The sequence below is a fragment of the Carcharhinus amblyrhynchos genome, chromosome 14 (assembly GCF_965287045.1).
Source record: "Carcharhinus amblyrhynchos chromosome 14, sCarAmb.v2.hapA, whole genome shotgun sequence".
Taxonomy (NCBI): domain Eukaryota; kingdom Metazoa; phylum Chordata; class Chondrichthyes; order Carcharhiniformes; family Carcharhinidae; genus Carcharhinus; species Carcharhinus amblyrhynchos.
The window spans coordinates 31,746,686-31,770,292 of NC_137337.1; the positions used below are offsets into that span (position 1 = coordinate 31,746,686).

At 38.7% G+C, this 23,607-nt stretch overlaps 1 protein-coding gene across 2 annotated transcripts in view; it reads left to right on the top strand.

The window, feature by feature from the left end:
• Positions 1-117: 117 nt before the first annotated feature.
• Positions 118-23,607, top strand: part of trmt61a (tRNA methyltransferase 61A) — a 42,960-nt gene continuing 19,470 nt past the window's right edge. Inside the window, exons 1-2 of one of the 2 annotated variants that reach the window (XM_080201979.1) lie at positions 118-181; positions 15,454-15,815. In XM_080201979.1, coding sequence (XP_080058105.1) covers positions 15,485-15,815 — 331 coding nt within the window. In that variant the 5' untranslated portion in view covers positions 118-181; positions 15,454-15,484. Of the gene's footprint in view, positions 182-9,820; positions 9,998-15,453; positions 15,816-23,607 lie in introns of those variants that run through there. The other variant, XM_080201980.1, reaches the window with a different exon arrangement.

Below are 23,607 nucleotides of genomic sequence, written 5' to 3' on the forward strand. Positions count from 1 at the left end.
TTCCCATTGGATTATATAGCGCAGCAGAGCCGCGCTCCAATTGGCTGCTTCATTGCAGCCCCATTCACTGGATGGCCTGTCAATCAAAGAGCACGGCTGGAGGGGCGGCGACGTCATCACCCGGCGCCCCAGGACAAGGCGGTGACGTGATTAGTGTGCGCCCAGAGTCAATTCGGTGGAGGTGAGTTTTTTTCTCCAGGCTTATCCCCACGTGCGTTAGAAGAGGCTTTTGGATTCAGGAGCGCTGAAAGCCCGTAAGGTTAGCCAGGCATTCATAGAATCCCTGCCGCGCGGGTGGAGGCCATTCGGCGCATCGAAGTCTGCGCCGACCCCAGTCCCCCCTCAGGCTCCATCCCTATGTATTTATCCTATTAATCTCATTACCCCTCCTACCCCCCCGGACACTAAAGGACAATTTAACATAACCAATCAACCCGACCCCCAACACACTGGAGGGGGACCTGTAGCCGTGGGGAGAACGTGCAAACTCCACACAGACGGTGACCTGAGGCTGAAACTGAAGCTGGGTCCCTGGAGTTGTGAGGCAGCAGTACTAACCACTGTGCTGCCCTTTCATTAGGCTGCAGATTGGCCCTGGCCAGAGTTGCTACTTACGTGTAGGAAGACCCTACTTGAAGCAATTGGGAGTTGCTATTGTTGCGACTGCTCCCAAACATCAAGTCTGCACCTCTTTTTAGGCCTCTGAGACACCCAGGTTTGAGTTCCATTCTACATTTGGGTTTAACAGTTCAGAACTGGGTACTGTGGATCATCACAATGAGCAGATTTATGGACTACCATTACCAACAAGTCAAGGGATTGTTGATCTGCAGGAGAGACTGGGAGTACTATATTTTGCATCCTCACCTTTTCCTTCTCTCCTATATACTCTATGAATAGTATGCTTTGTCTGTATAGTTAGAAATAATTTTTCACTATCACAATACATGTGACAATAAATCATTGTTGAGTAGCAGGAGAATGCATCAACAACAGCACCCTGCAATCTTAAAAATGAGGCAGCAACCTGGTGAAGCTACAACGTAGCTATATACATGCCAAACAGCCAGAAGTAGCATGTGACACATATTACAAAAACAATGACTGGGACTTTCTGGTCCTGCTGCAGGGGATATTGCCGCTCAGCTAAAAGTCCATTGACATTGTGGGACTAGCTGAGCTGGTGGTAGGTGGGGCTGGAAAATCCCATCTAGTGGATCAGATCAATGCTCTGTAATCCTGCTACACCCAGTAATGAATGGTGATGAAAAGTTAACCAGATGAGCAGACTGCACAAAGATCACCATCATCAATGATTGGGAGCCCAGCATGTCAGTGCAAAAGATAAGCTTGAAGCATTTGCAACTACCTTCAGTCAGATGTGTCAAGAAGGTGGTGCATTTCTGGGGTCCCGAGAAACCAACATCTCAGTATTCAGCTAATTGAGTTCACTGCATGTGATATAAAGACAATAGGTACAGCAATGGACCCTGACAGCATCCCAGCTGCAGTACTGCTGAATGTTTTCAAGAACTAGCTGTGTCTCTAGTCAAAAAGTAAGACAAATCCAATCTGGCTAATTACTACCCCACCAGTCTACTCTCAATGATCAGCAAAGTCATTAAGATGTTGTTGACAATGCTATCAATTGACACTTAATCTGAAACAACCTGTACATGATTCTTAGTTTGGTTCTGCTGCAACCATTTGGGTCTAGATCTCATTACAGCATTGGTCCAAACATAGACAAAAGAGCTGAATTCAGTAAGTGTGGTGAGGGTGACTGCCCTTGCCATCAAAGAGCACTAGCAAAATTGAAGTTATTGGGTTTCAGAAAATTCTCACTGGTTGGAATTACACCTAAAATATGGGAAGATGGTTGCAGGTCAATTACCTTTGATTCAAAACATCATAACAGGAGTTCCTCAGGATGGTGACCTAGCCCTGATTATTTTCAATTACTTCCTTAATGTCAGAGGTTTTTTTTATTCATTAGTGTCACAAGTAGGCTTACATTCACACTGCAATGAAGTTACTCTGAAAACCCTCTAGTAGTCACACTCCAGTGCCTGTTTGAGTACTGCAAGGGGCAATTTAGCATGGTCAGTGCATCTAATCCTTACATCTTTGGACTGTGGGGGGAAACTAGAGAACACGGAAAGAACTTGCAGACACCACACACAATGATCCAAGCTAGGAATTGAACCTGGGTCCCTGGTGCTGTGAGGCAGCAGTGCTGACCAGTGTGCCATCTTAGGTGATGTTGCTTCATGATTCTTCTTTGTTCATTATCATTTGTAACTCCACAAATCGTTTGTGCCTGCATACAGAGAGATGTAGATAATATCCAGGCTTGGACTGATGAGTGAAAAGTAACCTTCATGCACACAAGTGAAAGGCAATGCCATTCTAAAAATATGTAATCTAACCATTCCCCTTTGATATTACCTTTGCTGAATTCCCCTACCATTGACATCCTGGGGGTTACCTTTGACCAGAAACTTAAATGGACCAGCCATATATGTACTGTGGTTCCAAGAGCAGTAAGAAGTCACACAACACCAGGTTAAAGTCCAACCAGTTTACTTGATAGTAAACCCACAAGCTTTCGGAAACCGCTATTCCTTCGTCAGGTGTGTGGAAGGTTCTGATCAGAGAAAGGCATATAAAGGCACACACAGTTTACAGAATACTGACTAGAATGTGAGTCTTTACAGCTAATCTACTATTCAAATCTTAAAGATGCAGACAATGTGAATGGAAATAGCATTAGGCATAGGTTAAAGAGATGTGTATTGTCTCTAGACAGGACAGTAAGTGAGATGTTGCAATTTCAGGCAAGTCATGGGGGTTACAGATGGTGTGCCATGAACCCATGACATTTCTTACTGTGTTTACCCCAGTCCAACGCTGGCATCTCCACATCATGAGTTCCAAGAGCAGGTCAGGAACTGTGAAATCTGCAGCAAATAATTCACCTGACTCCCCAAAACATGTCCACCATCTATGACACAAGTCAGGCATGTGATGGAGTACAGTCTCTATTTGCCTGAATGAGTGCAGCTCGAACAACATTTGAGAAGCTTGATCAAATCCAGGGCACAGCAGCCCACTTGATCCACCACCGGAGCACATTAGAAGTTGTGCAAAGTGCGCTGCAACAACTTGCCGAGTGTCCTCTGACAGCACCTTACAACCTCCTAGAACAAAGGCAGCAGATATGTGAGAAGTAATTTAATTTTAACTATGTTCAAGCCTGACTGTCCAAGAGTTTAGGAATTATTGGTAAACCCTGAATTCCTTTCTCATTGTGGTAAATTCATGTGCTGTTCACAAAATGCTGTAGAATGGAATTCTCAATTAGATTTAGTGCCAGGAAGTCCCAGGTCAGATATGACATGTCCAAAAGCAGAACAGCAATGTGCCTTCAGTTTTGCTGGCTTAACCACCAACCCACATGTTCTGTCTTTGAGTAAGAGAGTCATTTCCTTCAACAATTTAGTGTCAAATTAAGGCATCTTTTCATGAGAAATTGAAATGAAGCTGCTTAAGTTCAATTCACTTAACAGCCTTACAATGAAAGTATGTGGAAATATTTGTCCTTTCAGCTCGAATTGGATTTGACCTTGGAGGTGAATAGTTTAGTAACTCCATGCAGTAGGTAATTTTACAAGAGAAAATCTTTCCCCAAGTTTTTGCAGCTATGAATTGGTTTATTGTTTTGGGTTCTGCCTGTCGGATAGAACATCTTCAGTACAATTATTCTGCCCAAGTGTATCATGCGCACACGTTTATTGCTGAGATATCTTTTGATCCCACGATGTGCTCATTTTTAAATGAACCATAATAATATACTTGCAGGGTTTGGTTACTTATGATTGCAGTGTATTTAACATTACAAATATCAAAACTTAATCAAACTTAGCTGTCTATGAATCAGTGCTCTGCCAAACTTGTATCACATTTCTCATGCTGTCTAGTGTGTTGAATTTGAAATATTAAGTGCATGCCAGGTGCTATTATTAAATCTTCACACAGTTCATCAACTCTTCAGTCAAATCCCTCCATTACTAGTTTTAACTTATTTTATTCGAAGTCACTTCAATTACTTGTCTCTTATGAGCAGTTTTCTGTATAGCTTTCATTTGGTTTATGCTTTTTAGCTGTGTTATGTAGTTGCTCTCATGCCTTGAATCTTTCCTGTTGGCTAAATGTGACTTTAGATTTAAGCAGTTCACTGACTTCCAGTTTTCACTGGCCTGCAAACAACTACTGTTTCTGCTCCTTTACCACTGCTAAGATCCAGTTTTATTCACTTTAGAAATGTAACTGTACATATTGCTCATTTAATGCGATTTCCCAGAAATGCATGTATCTTGCTCAGTGTGCCTTGAGTACTGCAGTGTGTTTTACAATAAAAGTGGTTGCCTCTTTACACTCTTAACCTTATTTACACATATGTTGTGAGTTGGAAGGTAATGATAGATAATCTGTGTAATTCTGTACTGCAATGTGAATGACAAAGAGTCATTCATTGTGACCCAGAAGGAGGCCTTTAGCCCATCCAGCCCATGTCAACTCTGTGGAGCAGTCCAGGTTAGTCCCTTTCCCTGCTCTATCCACGGAGCTGTGCAAATTCATCTTCTTTAAGGGCCCATCCAATTTCCTTTTGAAATCATTGATTGTTCCCTTCCATTATCATCATCATATGTTTCCAGTTATTTCCATTTGTTGTGTAAAAGAAAGTTCTTCCTTGGAACACTCCCACCATATCTCTTGCACAGAACCTTAAATTTGTGAGCCCTAGACCTTGTATTGTCAGCTAATGGCAACAGATTTTGTTTGTCTGCCTTAATTTGAGGTGATCATGTAACTCAAGTGATTTCTAAAACACTTGGGATGTGGGTATCATTGCTAATTCGTAGTTGCTCTTGGGATGGCAATGCTAGACCTTCTGGAGTTGCTGCTTTCCAGATTGTGAAATTGCTCTGTCAATACGACTGAGTAGAAAGTTTCAACCTTTTGATGCAATGTTAATGAAGTTATGAGAATATATGCTTAAATCAAGATGGCATGTGACTTTGAGGTGATGGTATTCCCTTTCCTCTTCTGTTCTTTATCTTCTAGGTGGAGGGGGTTACAGATTTGCAAGGTGTTGCTGAGGAAACCTTGGTTAAGTTTTGGCAGTGCATCCCATAGATAATACTGCAGTTGAGGTGACCAATGATGCTAAAGTGGGTGCTGAAACTATTGGATGGGATGCTGACAAAGTTGTCTGCTTTGCTTGACCAGCATTGTGCTTTAAGTGATTGTGGATCTACAGCAATTTGGATAGTTGGAGAGGATTCTTGGTGTGTGTCTGGCAGGCAAAGGGGGAGACTTTCCAGTTCCCAGTATTTCAGTTCAAACTGTAATTCACAAGCACTTAATTGTTGTAGAAATGTACTTAAATATGGTTGTGGAGAATATTGAGTGACAGTGAATAATAATTGCTTTATCAGTTTCAGCCATTTAAAATGGGAGTTTTAATGGACAAAACAGTCACAGCACTAATTTGATTACTTTCTAGTGTATGCCATGAGAATCTTTTACTAAATGAAGAAATTAAGTTTTGGAATTTATTTCATAGCTCTTGAAATGAATAAAGATTTTTCCAATGAACTTTGTACAATAATATTGTTAAAAGGTTTGTGTGATTTCTGGCTTAGTCCAGGTGTGTTAAAATTTATCCAGATAAAAGTCTTCAGTGTACTGATTATTTATTAAAGCTGTGGCTGTTGGAAAAAGAAAGGTAACTTCCAGCTGGTCTAATACAGTACAGATGTCACCTCATAACATTGAAGTAAGGTCTTTTTTCAAATTTTCAAACTGGGGTGCCCTTGTAAACTGTGCACGTTGTGTATTTAATAATGAATGTATTTCTGATTGAATGCCTGCCTTCCTATTAAAAAAAAGTAGCATCACAGCACGAGCTTCCAAAATAATTCCTGCAATGTTTGAATATTACACCGCATAATATACATGTGGTATATTGATCCTAGCAATATTATTTCTGGCAGGAATGATTATGGAACTGTTCCCAGCAGTGAAACACTGAGGATTTAGGGTTTAAAAATAGGTAGCCTCACACAAGGGTATAATCCATTTATTGTGGTTATTAAGTGCCCAATCCTATTGAATACACAACTTCAACAATACATTTTCAGAAACAGCAAGTGTTTTTCTTCCCTGAGTGCATTCCATACAACTGGTTAATTGTACTAAGAAGTCAGTTGCTATATACTTATCCTGCATTAGTATCAGCAGCCTCTACTGCAGTTCTGTTTGCTCTTGGCATAGCTTTCAAGGCTCATTAGGTTGCTTTTTGGCTAAGATCAAGCATTGGATCAAGCCCAAGGTGGGGTGCGGTGCCTTATCTTGTCAGCTTGGATCTTGTTTGTTTCTCTTGTGGGGACTATGAACTGGATTCAATTTGAATTTGTTTTTTGGAGCCGGCAAGGAGATGGATTTGGGTCAGTTTGCATTTAAATAATGTCATTTAAGTAATATTCTCCATTTCTATTCTTCCTGCCGAAGTAGTCAAACTCACGCTTTCCCATATTTTGTTGCATCTACTGTATTTTTTTTACACACTCCCTTAACCTGTCTGTATCCCTTCACAGATGCTGTGCCCTCTTCACAATTTTCTTTACTGTCTATCTTTGTGATGTCAGCAAATTTAGCTATTGTACATAGTTGAGGCCCACTGGCTATGGTTTTCCAACCCAAAAATGACCCATTTAATCCAACTCTCTGCTTCCTGTTAGTTAACCAATTCTAATCTATTATTCCCAATGCCATATTGTGTGGTAACCTTTTATATGACACCTTATCAAATGCATTTGTACACCCAAATACACCACAGATACAGGTTCCTATTATCTGCTGGTTACTTCTTCAAAGAACTCCTATGAATTAGTTTTATGACAGGGAAATAGAATTTGACTATGTTGACTCTGCCTGATTGTATTATGATTTTTATTTAAATGTCTCCTATTACCTCAAAAATGGATTCAAGCATTTTTCATATAACCATTGTTAGGCTAACTGGCCAATAGTTTTCCTGCTTTCTGTATCCTTTTTTTGAATAGAGCTGTTACATTTGCAGTTTCCCAATCTGTTGGGACTGAATTTTGGAACCCACTTCTTTAAGACCCTAGGATGCAGGTCTTCAGATCCAAGGGACTTCCAGCATTTAGTCCCAGTAGCTTCCCAGTACCTTTTGCCTAGTGATTGATTGTTCTAAGTTCCTTCCTCCCTCTTCCCTCTTGATTTTCAACTATTACTGAGATGCTTTTCATATTTTCTACAGTGAAGGCTCATACAAAATACCTGTTCAATGCCATTTCCTTGTTCCCCATTACTAATTTTCAGTTTCTGCCTTCAAGGGACAAATGTTAACTTTAGCTAGTGTCCTTTTTTATCTGCCTATAAAACCTCTTACTGTTTGCTTTTATATTACTAGCTAGCCTCCTCTCATACTTTAATTTCTCCCTTTTTAAAAAAAAGTCATTCTGAGCTGGTTTCTGAAATTTGTCTGATCTCACCTACCATTAATCTTCATAGTATTGTACATGTCATCTTTCACTTTTATTCTATCCCTAACTTTCTTGGTTAGCCAAGGAACAGTGCACCGATCTCCTAGTCTTTCTCAATGAATAGTCAATATTATAAAAATGTTTTCAAAATCTACAATTGCAGCATTTGAGGCCAGATACCAAACTTTTTTTAAATAAAACAAAACTGCTGGTTAAGATGAGATAAAATTAAGTGGAAAGGCTGTCTTCATACAATCAATAAAATCATTTGGCTTTTTGCATTGTAGCTTATTTCTCACCTTGTTATTAGCAGCTGTTTGCATGCCTGTGTTTATGTAATGATTGAGTTTGTCATTTGGCGACTTCAGAATATTTATTGGGCTTCTTTCTTCATAATCTGGAACAGGTGTACAGAAATAGTCAGATTGGAAGATTGGTATTGTATAATGATGGGCTGAGAATTCTACCAAAAACCATACTTCAATATATGTAAACCAAACGGTACATTTAATATGATCTCAGCTGGAGTGGTGAATGGTATATCAAATGCCATTTTCAAACGTGGTGCAGATAAGAATGCCTCTTTCACCACGTCAGCTTTACTATCTGGTCTTGCTAATTGATAGCTCAGAGATTTAATGGCAGTATGTTGAATTTCGATGAACAATCTTAAGAAAAAGTAGTGAAGAGCAATTTATAATTTGTCAAGGAAAATTGTTAGTGGTTTACTCCTAATGCAACACTTGCTACTTGGGGAAATTGTCAAACAGTTGGGAAAATCTGAAGATCTGCTTTAATGTTTCTGCATCAGCTAAAGAATAGTCCACAGAACTGCTAATATAGCTCAGCATCCTGTCTTCATTGTAAAACTTTCAGCTGAAGTTCTGTTTTGATACTAAGCTTGCTGAACCATAAATCTCAACTATTCCTCATGCTCCATTTAATGCTGTACTGCATTTTGGGACACTGATAACTCATTTTCTCCTGGAAAACCAAACACAACTGCCATAATTCAGTAGTTACATCACAGTTTTAGCTACTAATGGGCCTAATGAATGATCCAGTAATTCTGGGATGGAGCTTCTCAAGTTGATTAAAGCACTTCAGTCAGCTCTGATTTCCGTTCTAGCATAAAACAAAGTAGAAAGTTTGTTAACAAGTTCACCAAAGCAACACCCATTATAGTAAAACTGTATATTAGTTCTTGTATACATACGATAAATGTGCTTAAAATAATTTTTGTTCTGGAACAAAATTGGGTATCTGTTTGAAAAATAGGGCACAAACTTGTGGTTGTAATGTGTTTCTTTTTTCATGTTGCCCACTGGATGACACTGAGATAATTTCAGTGGAAAATAAATGTTTGATTATTTAAATTCGCTCAATCTGAAAAATCCAGAGCCCTCATCTACTAAGAGGAGTCCAGTCGACGTACCGGAATTTAATGAATTAAAATGTTCATCGGCGTTGTACTTTGTACAATGAGTAATGAGTTGTACAGATTAAGAAGATAATTAAATTCAGTTCTGAGTTATTTTATCACAAAGCTGGGGAAGATAGGGATGTTAATTTTGTTTTATTGGTCAGTGAAAGCCAATAAGCTCTTGTGACGGATATCCAATAACCTCCTAATAAAACACGGATGTGCTGATGTTGGCCAAAGATAGACGTGAGCTCGGTTGTGATAATTCTACTGTTAATTCCACCCTGCCCCAACCCTCGAAGAGTAAAATAACCTGCCTTGTTGAAGTTTGTCTTTAAGACTGTCATGGGGAAAAGCATTGGAGATGCCTGGCATCTCTGGAGCTGTACCCAGCAAGGAGGGAGAGCAGCAAGTTAATTATCAGCAGCCCTAAGTAGGTCAAGGATACCTGAGAACTTCACTAATTGTCCAGCTGGATAATTCAGTGTATCAGCTAGTATCTGCACTCTCGCTTTCTCTTTTTAGAATTGCTGAAGTATTGGTACTTTGACCGGACTAGATTTATTGCCTTAGTGTGTTAAGCAATTGTGCCAGTTCAGAAATGTTTTCCCACACTTCCTGATGGACATTAATGGAGATTAAATGATCCATGTTGCCATTTTGGCTCTACTATTTTAAAATAAATAAATATTTAATGTAGATCTTTGTTGTATTGCTGATATCAGACCTGACCTGAGAGATTGAGGAAACTGGGCCTGTATTCTCAAGTTTCAGAGAACAAGAGGTGATCTCCTCATCAAAACTTACAAATTTCTTACAGGGTGGATGTAGGAAGGATGTTTCCCCTGACTGGTGAGTCCAGAACCAGAGGATCCCATCTCAGAATATGAGGATGGTGAATTTTTGGAATTCTCGACCTCCGTGGACTGTGGAAATTCAATCACTGAGTATGTTCAAGACCAAAATCGATAGAATTCTGGTGACTAACGACATTGAGGTATATGGGAATAGAGCGGGAAAGTGGTGTTGAGATAGATGATCAGCCGTGATCTGTTTGAATAGCAAAAGAAGCTTGATGGGCTGAATGGCCTATTCCTACTCCTGTGATCCCTGTATGATTATGGAAATGAATTTTTGGATTCTTGTGGGGTTAGTAGAATCCATGAGGTTCTCAGAGACATTTATAAGCGACATTTATAATATGAATTCAAAAAGTAGGGTAGAGTAACTTAGTTGCTAGCTGCCTGCATGTACACATGCACTGAGCTTGGTTCTCTAATTTTGTTATTTGAAACATAATCAGTGAGACAGTATTGTGGGGAGCAAGATGTAGGATTCAAATAAAAACACACAATGGTGAAATATGAATGGTGTCTGTTTGTATATTTATTGGCTGCTTTGCCCTGTCACACGTCTGCTCTGGGAATTACCAAAGATTTTTTGCGTGCATCCAGCTTCAGCCTTGACTGGCTTCAAATTAATATTTCTGGAAATGGATATTAGTAATCTTAGAGGCAGAAAGCCATTTGCACATTCCCAAAAGGCTTTGAAAACCATTGTTTTAACTAAATTTGTGATCTGTTACCCTCTTTGATACATTAAAAGAAAAAGAGCAGAACTTGTGTTTATGCAGAAGCTTTATCATGTCTTCAGCACATCTCATAGTTCTCCGTGTTCAGTGAATAACTTTTGAAGGGTAGTCACTGTTATGTATGTAAGCAGAAATAGCGACCAATAGCACAAATCAATATACAACTAATTAAATTACTATGTTGTGGGTTGTAGTTCAGGAGAGAACATTAATCTAAGCACTGGGGAGCTCTGTGTTCTTTGAATAATATCATAGGATCCTTTACATCATTGTTCCCAACCTTTCATGCTAGAAAAGATTTTGAGGCACATCTCCTATTTTCTGCAACTGAACTGTCCTCTTGCAAAAAACCTTTACCTCTAAAACTTCCTTAAAACACATCAAGCCGCATTTAATACAATTTTCGTTAGTTTAAGTGAAAGCCTTATCATTTGCATGTCAAATATCTAGGGCCTGTTTCTCCTTTTCTTAACTTTATCAGTTCCTGTTTCTTGTCTCCTTCCCTTACTGGAAATTTCATTTTTTTCCTTCTCTGTGCCTCACTCCTGTTTGTTTTTTCAACTTCTTTCTCTCTCCCAGGCTTTTGTGTCCTTTTGTGTTTCTGTTTTTTGTGCAGACCCCTGGGGCCTTTGTCTAACTCCATAGTTGACATCTCCAATTCCCAAAGGACCTAGGATCTTCTGTACATTTGTAAACTAGGAAAGGGCCCCACATGCGCAGTGCTGATTTTTTTTATATATCAGTTAGGCCCATGAGCATGCTGCTGACCAATATTTAAAAATCTGAACCGTGCATGTGCAACCCATTCCCACCTAGTGTGTGCACTGTTTGGATTACCAACAGCACATGTTTGGCTCATTCCCAGCCAGCGCATGAGTGGGAGGCCCAAGGTTCATCAAGATTTGGAGATGCTGACCACAAAGCAGAAAATGAAGATTAGATTTAGTTTATTAACATTGGTGTTTAATCACCTTGAATCTTATTTTGCGGCTCACTTGTGGAGCCTTTGCCATGGCACACTGGTTGGGAATCTGTGATCTAAGATGTCTCAGTTGGGGGCCTCAGTTTAACAACAGATACAATCCTTCTGATGAGGCAGCATTCTCTTAGTGCTGAACTGGAATGTCAGCAAGCCTATATTTGCTGAAGCTATGGAATGGTTCTAGTTTACAGCGTAGATCTTGGTGGTATCACTCTATGCTCTCCGTCTGAAGGTTATGGTTCCAAACCCATTCCAAAGATTTGAGCTATAATATAGGCTGATACTTTAGAATGGTACTAAAGGAGTATTGCTTTCTTGGAGGTGTCCTTTTCTGAACAAACATTAAACCAATTTCCTGTCTGTCTGCTGAGATGGATGCAAGAGTGGCATCATTTGGTGAAGAAGGGTTCTTATGCTATCCTGACAAGCATTTATCTTTCAACAAACACAATTTTTAAAAAAAAATTCAAAAATTCAAAAGCTGCTTTGAGGTGTTGCTGTGTGGAAATGTAGGCTTTGCCTATAATTGTAACTCCACTTAAAATTACATTGTAGGATATCCCAAAATAATCTAAGGTCATTAGAAAGTGATACGACCAGAAGAGCTTTCTTCCTTCAGAATCAGAAAGAAATCAATGGAGTCGCACATCTTTCTCCTTTGCTCTCCCTGAAGTATGGGCTTGCTAGCTGCTAATTTTGCCCATTTCTGTGTCTCTAGCACCATTTACTTCATGCACAGATCAGAAATTTGGGGAATTCATCAGTACTTGGTGGAGGAAATATTTAAATCAGCTGTTACATAAAGTTTGGAAACCAAGAGCAGGATTATTTTGTATGCTAATTCTATACTTGAGTCTCCAATTTGTGTATATTGTACTTGTTTAATTATGCAGTTAATTTTCATTTTGGACCATGCAATGAATATACTTGTAAAACATTTATTTTCTGAAACTTCCGTCCCAACTGAATATTTGGTTAAAATCAATGCATTTATTTCAAACCAGTTTAACTTTCCTACTTGTATTATCTTTGAGACACTAGTGTCTCATTAATTTTGGGTGTTAAAGGTGCAGGCGATTAGCATTGTTGCAGCCCTTGTGCACTTGCCTTCATCCTTAAGCTGTCTGAGCCTTAGATAATAGACATTGGATTTCCCTGCTTACTAAGTTGAGACCGCCTATTCTTTAGTCAACAGTTCCAACTATTGAGCTGTTTTCATCAAATGAACCATTAATTTTTAGGACCCAAAAAGACCTATCACTTGATCATAGGTCAAACCTGTCCAATGCCTTCAAATTACTCACTGTCTTCTCCAAACACAATCAGTTTTTTTTGCCAGTTTGTACTGCAGCCTTCTCCACTGCTTTACAAACTTTTGTGTGTGGTAGGTCCTGCTTCAAAATTTTGCAACTCCAGGGCACATATCCCCTGCCTGATTTCCAAAAGATGGTGCATAGGAAGATAGTGCTAACACTGAAGAAAATCATATCCAGAAACAACGTGCAATTGGTCAACAGACACTGAAAGAGAAAATTAAAGCGAACGCACATTTCTCTGACACTGCACCCCAGTGTGTGGACAGACATTGCTCCAGTTTAGAAAACCTCATGTGTTTAGTAATTTGTTCTGAAACTGTCGACATCACTTTGGTAACAATCTAATTTATGCCACATTGTATTTAAATCTTTCTTCTAGTGAACGATTTCCTTTAATCACCTTGTCAATGCCCTTCATTGTCAGGAAGATGTTGACATGTTCACTTCAAAGTTCTTTTTGATATTTTCCTCTACATTCTGAAGGTGAAAGTATCTCTATTATGAGATAACAAGTCTATGAACAGACCTCTAAATGGCATCCAACCAACATCTCAAAAAACGTTACCTTCTAAATTCTATTCAGTCCCTTTTGATGTGAAGTAGTGCCACATTTGCCTTTTTTAACCACAGTAAGCCCTCCTGATTTACACAATGAAGGAATGGTGCACTGCAGCCCCTATTTCTCACCTTTGTCCTCAATAATTCAATAATGCCTTTGGCTTACTAACATTTATCAATCTCTGTTTTAAAATTAACAATTCTATTGAACCAGGATCAATTCCCATTTGTGGAAGAGAGTCCCAGACTTCGATTGCCCTTTGCTTGAGGTACTGTTTCATAATTTCACTCCTGAAAGGTCTAGCTCAAAAAACCTAAGTCTTAAACTTATCAGCTAATGGAAATAATTTCTCTCAATCTATCCTATTAGTTCCCCTAGTATCATAAAAACTTTGATTAACCTTCTCAATTCCAGGAGTAGCAATCCTAGTTTATTTAAACACTCTTCATAGCTTAATCCTGGGATTAAACTTATTCTACGCTTTCTCCAAGACCAATATATCCTTCCTAAACTGCTCATAGCACTCAAGGCTTGGATTATTGAATTATTTTACAATAATTCATATTGCATCTGATACCAATTTAAAAAATCCAAATCCTTCAAAATCTATTTGTACTGCCTCTTCTGCAATCAAAAAAAAATTTTGTTTTTTGTTTATCCCTTGGTTCAATTCGATATAATTTTATTAATACAACTGAAATAGCAAAAGTCTAAATACCAGGACATTCTTTCAATTTCTATCCAACCTGAAAAGTTCTAACGAAAGGCTATTGATTCTCTTTTTTTAGAGTCACTCAAATAAATTCGAAACGTTTTGTCTGCTTCAGATATTAATTATTGATGTAGAACTTTGTGGAGAGCATTCAGGAAAATGAAATTCCTTTTTTTGCCAATTTTTCAGTGTCCTTTCTGGGGTGGTATTGGCTAATTGCTGGTTCCTTTTAGTGTTAGCATCATTTTGTATTAATCTCATTTATGAACCCTGCCATTTGGCATTAAGAGCTAATCACCTATGTGCATGGGAGAGTGGTGGAATTAGGTATGCAGATCAAATTCCCATTAATGTAACATTGAATGATTTTCTTTCTGGAGTGTGTTTAATTACTCTCTCATTTCCAAGTACCTGTTCCAAATTTGGCAAACTTGCATAAATGTTGGAGCATCAATACTGTCAGTCCTATTCTCCTTTTAAGATTCATTTGTGTAAGTTGGCTGGAACAGGTTGTTTATCTATTTTCAGAGCACTTAAATATGTAATTACATTTTTATTTGCGTAGATTTTCCATTCCTGTTGCTGAGACTCTGACATGGTAAATTGCCCTTCTTTCTAATAAAGATAGGTGTGGGTTAGACTATTTATTTACTTTCTCTGTCCCTGGATGCTTCATTGCCAATATCATGGTTAAATGGATCGATGCGTCCTAACACTCTCTTTTTTTCCAAATATGTTTATAGTAAGTACCGTTCCAAATGTTCAGAGTTGTCGTCAAGCGTCTTGACTTTTAATTATTGTCTTTTAATCCATCTTTCCTATTACTGATTCTACGGGCTAATCCATTCCTATAAAATCAAAGAGATGATTGATCTGGATATTTCAGAACAAATTTTTTGATGTTAGCTGAGGGGAAAAATGTTAGCCAGGTTACTGAACTGCACCAACTTACCCTTTCTGTCCCACTTTCTCACTCATTCTGCATCCCAGCCTGCTAATAGCAAGGCCGGTTATAGAAACTCCATTGTAGCCTTGAATGAGATGGGCCAGTCATGCAGATCAAGAATCAACTGAGGCATTCCTAGAGCATTAGACTTACTTTTGCCCCAGATAATGTATTTGCAAATGACTTGTGTTGTTGTAAAGGATGCCCATTTTTCTGGATCCATGTGAAATCCTCTAATTGTGAATTTATATCTGTTGCACTATAGTGAAGTAATAAGAACAAACAATGAACTTATTGATGTAAGGGTGCTATTCTGATGTTCTTGCCTACTTCGATGTTTTTCCTAGGTTGTGACGATCATTGTATTCCATTCTCAGAATGAGTTTTGTGGAGTATAGGGATGTTATTCAGAATGGTGACACCGCCATCGTCTTCCTAGGCCACGATTCAATGTTTGCGATTAAAGTTCAGCAAGGTGCTGCAACGCAGACCAAGTATGGTGCTATCAAGCACTCAGCCGATCTTATTGGGAAAAAGTATGGGTCAAAGGTTACATGCAGCAAAGGTGGCTGGGTGTATATACTACACCCTACTCCAGAGCTCTGGACTGTGACGCTTCCTCATCGGACACAAATCCTCTATTCTACTGATATCTCTATGATCATTATGATGCTAGAGTTGAAGCCAGGATCGATCGTCTGTGAGTCAGGTATGTTATTTGAATAATATAGAATCCAAGCATGCAGTTTTTTACTTGTACTGGAAATATTAATGCATATTATAAATATAGCTTGGTTAAGTTTGCAGCAAGGAAGAAATGTTGGCGCTCTTCAATGCATGTCCAATCTTCCCTGGTTGATGAGATGCCTTGATTTACTTGCTCAGCTGCTGTATTTAATTTTCAAGCACGGCCATTTCCTTAATTGGAGATTAATCTGTTTTTCGAATCTTCTCAATGCATGATGGTAGAAAATGAGTAATCCTGTATTTTTTGATGTTTAGGAATATGAAGACTCTTGCAGAAATAACTTGTTATTCATCTTGTACAGCACATATATAAGCTTTGGGGATATAATTGTATATTATTATACTTTTGAACTCTACCATCTACATGACTAGGTAGATATTTAAAATGTCAAGGCTTAGTCAAAGAAGAGTAAGATTACTTCCTCTCTCAAATCTATACTATTTATATCTATTTTATATGTTTTGCTGTTGCAGACATTGCTTTGGAGAGGAATGGAATATAAAAGCAAGGAATTCTCTTTACAATTGTATAGGACATTGATGAGACCACATCAAGTGTATTGTGTAGAACTTTATTCTCAATTAATAAAGGATATACCTGCATTGGAACCTGAACCTTCAAAGGAGATTCACACGGCTGATTCCAGAGATGAAAAATTGTCTTATGAGGGAGAGATAAGCAGGTTAAAAGTTTAGAAGGATGGGAGATGATCTTACTGAAATGTATTAGATTCTGAGGGGGCTTGACAAGCTAGATGCTGAGAGATTTTTTGATGTTAGCTGAGAGAATCTAGAATTAGGGGCATGGTTTAAAAATAAGGGGTCTCTCATTTAAGACCATAGACGAGGAAGAATTTCTCCCAGGGGCCGTTAATGCATGGAATTATCTTCTCCAGAAAGCAGTAAAGACTGGGTGATTGAATATATTTTAAGGGTGAGTTGGACAGATTTTTGATTGACTAAGGAGTCATGAGTTCTGGGGCTCAGGTAGGAAAATGGAGATAAGGCCACAATCATATCAGTCATTATCTTATTGAAAGGCTCTGTGGGCTGAATGACCTACTTCTATTTCTTATGAACAGTTGTTCCATTTGACTGCAGGATAGTCAGTGCCCTCAAAGTAATTCATTAACTGAAGTGCTTTGAGATGTTTTACTATATAAATATATTAGTTCAAGAGGACATAAAGACCCTACAAATGGATATAGATAGGTTAAGCGAGTGGGCAAAAATATGGTGGAATGGAGTATAATGCAGGAAAAATGTGAACTTGTCCACTTTGGCAGGAAAAACTGTACATAATTTATTTGGAGAGAATGCAGATCTCTATGATATAGAGGGATTTGGGTGTCTAGGTACATGAATCACAAAAAGTTGGCGTGCAAGGTACAGCAAGTGATTAGGAAGGCTAATGGAATGTTGGCATTTGGAGAATTGAGTGTAAATGTTGGAAAGTGTTGCTGTCACAGCTGAATGGAGCCATTGTGAGTCTTCATCTGGAGTGCTATGTACAGTTTTGGCCTTTTTACTTAAGAATATGATTTCATTGGAAGCAGTCCAGAAAAGGTTCACTTGACTAATTCCTGGCACGAAGGGATTAGTGTATGAGGAACAAGTTGGACTTGTACCCATTGGAGTTGAGATGATATTCAAACATATAAGATCCTGAGGGAATGTGACAGGTTGGGTGCTGAGAGGATGTTTTTCTCTGTGGGAGAGTATAGAGCAAGATACATAGTTTAAAAATTAAGAGTCTCCCATTTAAGACAGCAATGAGAATTTTTTTTCACAGAAGCCTATGGAATGTTCTTCCTCAGAGATACAGAGGCTTGGTCATTGAATATATTCAAGGCTGAATTACACAGATTTTGATAGCCAACGATGTCCAGGGTTAAGGAGTTCAGATAGATGGGTGAAGTCAAGGCCACACTATTATCTTACCGCAGGGCCAAATGACCACCACCTGCTCCTAGTTGTGTAAGTGCCCTATGCTGGGAATCTATAATCCACTTTACATTTCATCAGACTACTCCATTTGCTTTTAAATTTTAGCATTAATGGAGTCTGATGTGAGAACTGGATTTAACTTTGCCATCAAAGGTGCTTGGCTATTTTAGAAATTTTGATAAGGGGAGATTGACACTGGGGACAAAATATTATGCTTTAACTTTATTGCACAATGGTTAGCACTGCTGCCTCACAGCGCCAGGGACCCAGGTTCGATTCCCGGCTTGGATCCCTGTCTGTGGAGTTTGCACATTCTCCCTTTGTCTGTGTTGGTTTCCTCCAGGTGCCCTGGTTTCCTCCTGTAGTCCAAAAGATATGCAGGACAGATGAATTAGTCATGCTAAATTCTCCCTCTGTACCCAAACAGGCACTGGAATGTGGTGATTAGGGGATTTTCACTGTAACTTCTTGCAGTGTTAACGTAAGCCTACGTCTGACTAAAACTTTACTTTTACTTTGAAATCTCGTTAATTGATTGCATGTGGAAATATGACATTAATTTTAGGGCACCCCTCCAAAATGCTGAGCACCATTTGAGAGAATTAGATTTTTTAAAGACTTGCATTTTGCTGACCAGCCAGATGTCTCAAAAGTGCTTATAGCCAACAGAGTACTTTTGATATATAGTCATTTTAAAAAAAAAAGTAAGTTATGATTTGAACCGCAGCCTCATGCCTTGAAAAAGAGAGAAGGGAATTTAATGGGGCCCATTTTGCTGTGACAATAATGGTGAGACTAAAAGTTCTTACTGTTATTCACAAGTTGGACAACAATAACCAGTGGTAACACATGCACATTTAACTTTGAAATTCCTGAAATTGCTGATTTGAGATACACAGCCTCTCCAAAAGCTGCATGAAAATTACATATCAGGACCTGGTTCCCCCATTAAAATACATTGAACAACGTGACATTCCTGTCCTAGCTATGTAGATACAAAAGCACCAAAAACAGTTAGGCCATACCCATTTCAGTGACAGAACTTTTCTAATTGCATGATATCTTAAAACCACCTCTCTGGCACTGAGATGTAACATTTAGCATGTAATCTCATTCCTTCAGCTTTTAATTATTGCTGGTGATGCAAACTTTTTTTTAACCTTTTCTTTGTCTCTCTCTTTATCTTTCTATCCAACCCTTCCTTCCTGCTCTTTATTTCACTTTTTCTATCTCTTTCCATTATTCAAATTTTAAAATTCCTGGTCCAGGTCATATGCTGCCCATTAATAATTCTTCAATCAGCTTGGTTAAGGAGATGCATTGTTGCTTGCTCCATTCAGACAGGTTCCAGATCCCTCGCAGAGGGCAATTATCAGCTTGACATGTGAAAGCCCAAAAAGAGTCAATGGGTAAATTGACAAACAGCTGGTGCTGGTTTAATCACCACTCAGAGTACAATCCAACCAGAAGAGAATGAGCTGTCCAATCAATTTTTTTGGTGCACTTTGTCAGGATAGAAACATCAAAAATAATAAATACTCAAATACAAATGTGACAAGTGTCAAATACTGTACAAAAAAATAGTGTGAAAATTAGCCCCTTTAAAAAAAATAATTTCTTCACACATTTCCCCAAATAATGAATTCCTGATTCGCTCAGTTGCCTTGTACCTCACTGGAAAAGCAGCAGAATATACAGTCATTTTTTTTAGTCTAATGCCATCACCAGAAATGCAGTGATTTTTTTAAAAAAAAATCTAATCTGTTCTCAAATCCCGATAAGATTTCTACACATTGAAACACTTCTTTAAAACTTAAGAAATATGATCACTGTGTAACCTTCCAGCTGTGTATAGAATTTCATTGAGTTGAATTAGAAAGAAAGGAATCCAAGATGTGAGTTGAACCATTTCTCCTGAGGCATGTAGGAGCTAAGATCTGAATCAAGAACATGCAGGAAGCTTTTCTTCTGCCAACAATAGTCTATGTTCTGCCAGATACCTGATACCATGTCCTTAAAAAGCTTAAATGAGCATCAAGTTGCCTTGAGAATCAGATATTTGTTGTAATGGTCAGAATTTTCAAAAGGTAGACTAGTTCTTTAAAATAAAATGCAGCATTAACCGAGCACTGCAGAAATGAGTCCATGTGATGAACCAAATGGTGCAATGCAATGACATTTGTAGAGCAACTGCAGTCACCTAATTGAAAACTGATGAACATGTGGGGCACATGGCCGTATCTATTAAACGTGTTTCACTTTTACTGCAATCATATTTACATTTCGAAATTCCTGTTTTTCTTTAAAAGCAGTTTCCTGAGTTTCTAAAAGATTGGTTCAATAATACACCAGGTATCAACCTATTTTGTATGCATGTCAATCTGTTAGTGTTAGCCTGGATGAAAATATTAGCTCCCGTTTAAATGCTGTTATTTGCTACAGAGTGAATAATAGTGCTTTTAATTTAAAAAAAAGGTAAAAATAAGTCCACTGTCATTGCAACTGTTGCCAAATGTTCAGCTGTTAAAAGTTTTAAGTTACCTTTGTGATGATTACTTTGTTGCTATGTATACTGAGATAAAGCTTTGTGTGCTATTCAGTGAACATATTATGATTACAAAATCAATTAGCTGAGATTTCATGGCATTGAAGGAATATTAAAGAATGATATTGGGTCTTGCTGATATTAAAACTGCAATGTCAAGATTTGTGATATGGTGCCATATACTTTGTGCTCTTTCACACCTTATTGGGCTTCTGTAATTTACATATGAATGAATTAACTAAAAGCTGCTTTTGCTTTTAGAACAATGCAGCACTGAAAAAGGCCCTTCGGCCTAACTGGGCCATGCCGAACATGGTGCCCTCCCACCTAATCCCAATTGCCCCAGTTTGGCCCATATCCCTCTAATCCTTTTTGGGATTTTCTTTAGCCTTATCAGCCAGATCCATCTGAAACCTTTTTGCTCTCCTGATTTCTCTCCTAAGTGTACTCTTACACGTAATGGTTTTTGGCCCCTTGTTTTGGTCTCTCCCACAAGAGGAAGCACTCTCCTCTACATGCACATTAACAAATGCCTTGGTAATTTTAACAATTTTCTGTTGTTATGATATTCTATGAAAATTTACCTTAAAGTCAGGTGTAAGTATAATTGGTTTGAATTACAAAATAGAGTGGTTATAGCAGAGAGTGAGGCCATTCAGCCCATTGTTTTTATGCTGGCTCTCTGTAAGAGCAATTCTGCGAGTTCTGCTCACCTATCCTTTCCTGTAGTCCCAGCAATTTTTTTCCTATATTGCTGAAAAGAGAAGCTTTTCGTATTGCATTCACCCAGACCAATGCAAGAACACCAAATTTTAAATAATTTGCACCACAGGAGACAAGGGGGCTGATTGGTTGGCAAGTTGACTCTGGCCAAGGTGTTGCCATGGAGAAAGCAATGGGGAACTATGAGCTCCCTGGTAATTCAAAATAGGTGCCAAGGTTTCAACATATTCCCTTTTTGTTTGCAGATAACAGTCCCTGTGTAAGAACGTTTGTTGCCTCAAGCAAATGTAAATGAAACTGGTTATGAGCTCAACCAATTAACTACAGTAAACTCCTTCCTTCCTTAAGTCACTCTGCTGCCACCTCTGCTGATGGCAAGGTCATAACCAGCAGTAGTGAAGGAGGAATCTAGGAAATTAGCTGTGTGGTACAGTGGGTATGACTATGTTAGGCTGTTTTGTTTGAGTAATCTCTAGGACAGCTCTCTCAGTTTTTGAAACATAGTGAGGAGAACTCTGTACAGTTGAGTGGGCATGGCGTGTCTTTGCTGTGTCCATGTCAATAAGAATGCCAGGTGTTTTAATCTGCTTTCATTCTTCTTTGATTCTGTAGTGGTTTGATACAACTGAATGGTATGCTATTTCAGAGAGACATTAAGAATGATCCACTTTACTGTGGATCTGGTGTCACATGCAGGCCAGACCAGTTAAGGACAGGCAGTTTTCTTCCCCAAAGAATGTAGAGTCAGAGGTTTATAGCATGGAAACAGGCCCTTCGGCCCAACTTCTCCATACCATCCTTCCTTTAAACGACTAAGCTAGTCCCAATTGCCTGCGATTGGCCCATATCCCTCAATAGCCATCTTATTCTTGTAACTATCAAAACGCTTTTTAAAAGATAAAATTGTACCCACCTCTATTGCTACCTCTGGCAGCTTGTTCCACTCACCACCCTCTGTGTGAAAAAATTGCCCTTCTGGACCCGTTTGTATTTCTCCCCACTCACCTTAAACCTATGCCCTCTAAATGCCTGAACCAGTTGGGTTTTTATGACTTGCCAGCAGATTCTTGATCATCCTTGCCTGAGACTAGCTTTTTATTCCAGCTTTATTAATTCGTTGAATTAAAATTCCGTCAGTGCTAGAATGGGATTTAAACTTGCCTCTGCAGCATTAATCCAGACCTCTAGATTTCTTCTCCAGTTGCATTTCGACTTTTGCTATCATTCCCCCAGCTACACCATTTGAGCTTTAACTCAGAAGAATTTGAGTTCATGCTTTGCTGTGTTTTTGATTTCTTGCACCCAAAAAGAACAAATTCTGGTTATTTTTGCATTCCCTAAGAAGTGATTACTCTGAATATTTTGATGAATACAAGGGAGAGTAGGAGAGAGTTGAAGCTCGCAAACAGATGTCCTACTCTGCTATAAGTGGTCACTTTTGCTCTTGGCCTCTTTTTTTTTAAACTCCTCGAAGCTGTAGGCTCAGATGGTTACTGGGAGCTGAAATCTGTAACTTGACAGTTCTCCTCAGCTGGAAGTGATTACTCTGGGATTGTCCACAAACAGGCAGATTGAAGCTTTTCATGGCTTTGAGAGTTTTTTTAACATGTGTTCCAAACCTGTAAAATACCAATGTACTGATAGATAACCATTTTCTTGTAAATGTTTTGCTTAATTCAGCTATGTTACCAACATTATTCCTTGGAACAAATACTCAGTTTAGTGATGATTCACGGATTTTCCAAACGGGTATGAAAATCCCATTTGGTTTGCACTTGTTCATAGAATCCCTACAGTGAAGGAGGAGGCCATTTGGCCTATTGAATCTATATTCTCCGGCACAGCCTCTCACCTAGGCTGTATCCCTGTAACTCTACATATTTAGTCTGCTAATCCCCCTAGCCTATACGTCTTGGGACACTAAGGGGCAATTTAGCACAGCCAATCCACGTAACTTGCTCATCTTTGGACTGTGGGAGGAAACTGGAGCACCTGAAGGAAACACACTTGAGCACGGAGAAAACATGCAAACTCCACACAGACCATCATCCAAGTCCCTGGTGCTGTAAGGCAGCAGTGCTAAGCACTGTCACCATGCTGTGGGCAAATTTTATTTTGTGCTTTCTTAACTATCTTTTCAAGAAATGCTTGCTTGCAACAGTGACAATGCACTCATGGATCTCAAAACATTATTCATAATACTCTAGTGATGTTTAGCATAAACAGGATTTAACTATGGCACTTTCAAGAGTGAATTTCTGTAGTGTTTTATCCTGACGCTTTGGGATTTTGATTTTGTGAACCTTGTGGGGTGTTTTGGTTTACTGTAAGTTTGTTCCTCAAATGGTCAGTATGAGGTAAAACAGTTAAACTTGGGATCAGCATTTGTTTTGGTTCTCGGGCAAGTAATTATATCTTTTTAAAGAAGTCGCTTTGCAGGACTATTTCTTGTAAATGTTTGTCACAGATTTACACAAGTATATTTGCTTCACTTGACACTTCAGTAAGTGCATCTGTTCAGAACGACATCATATGTACA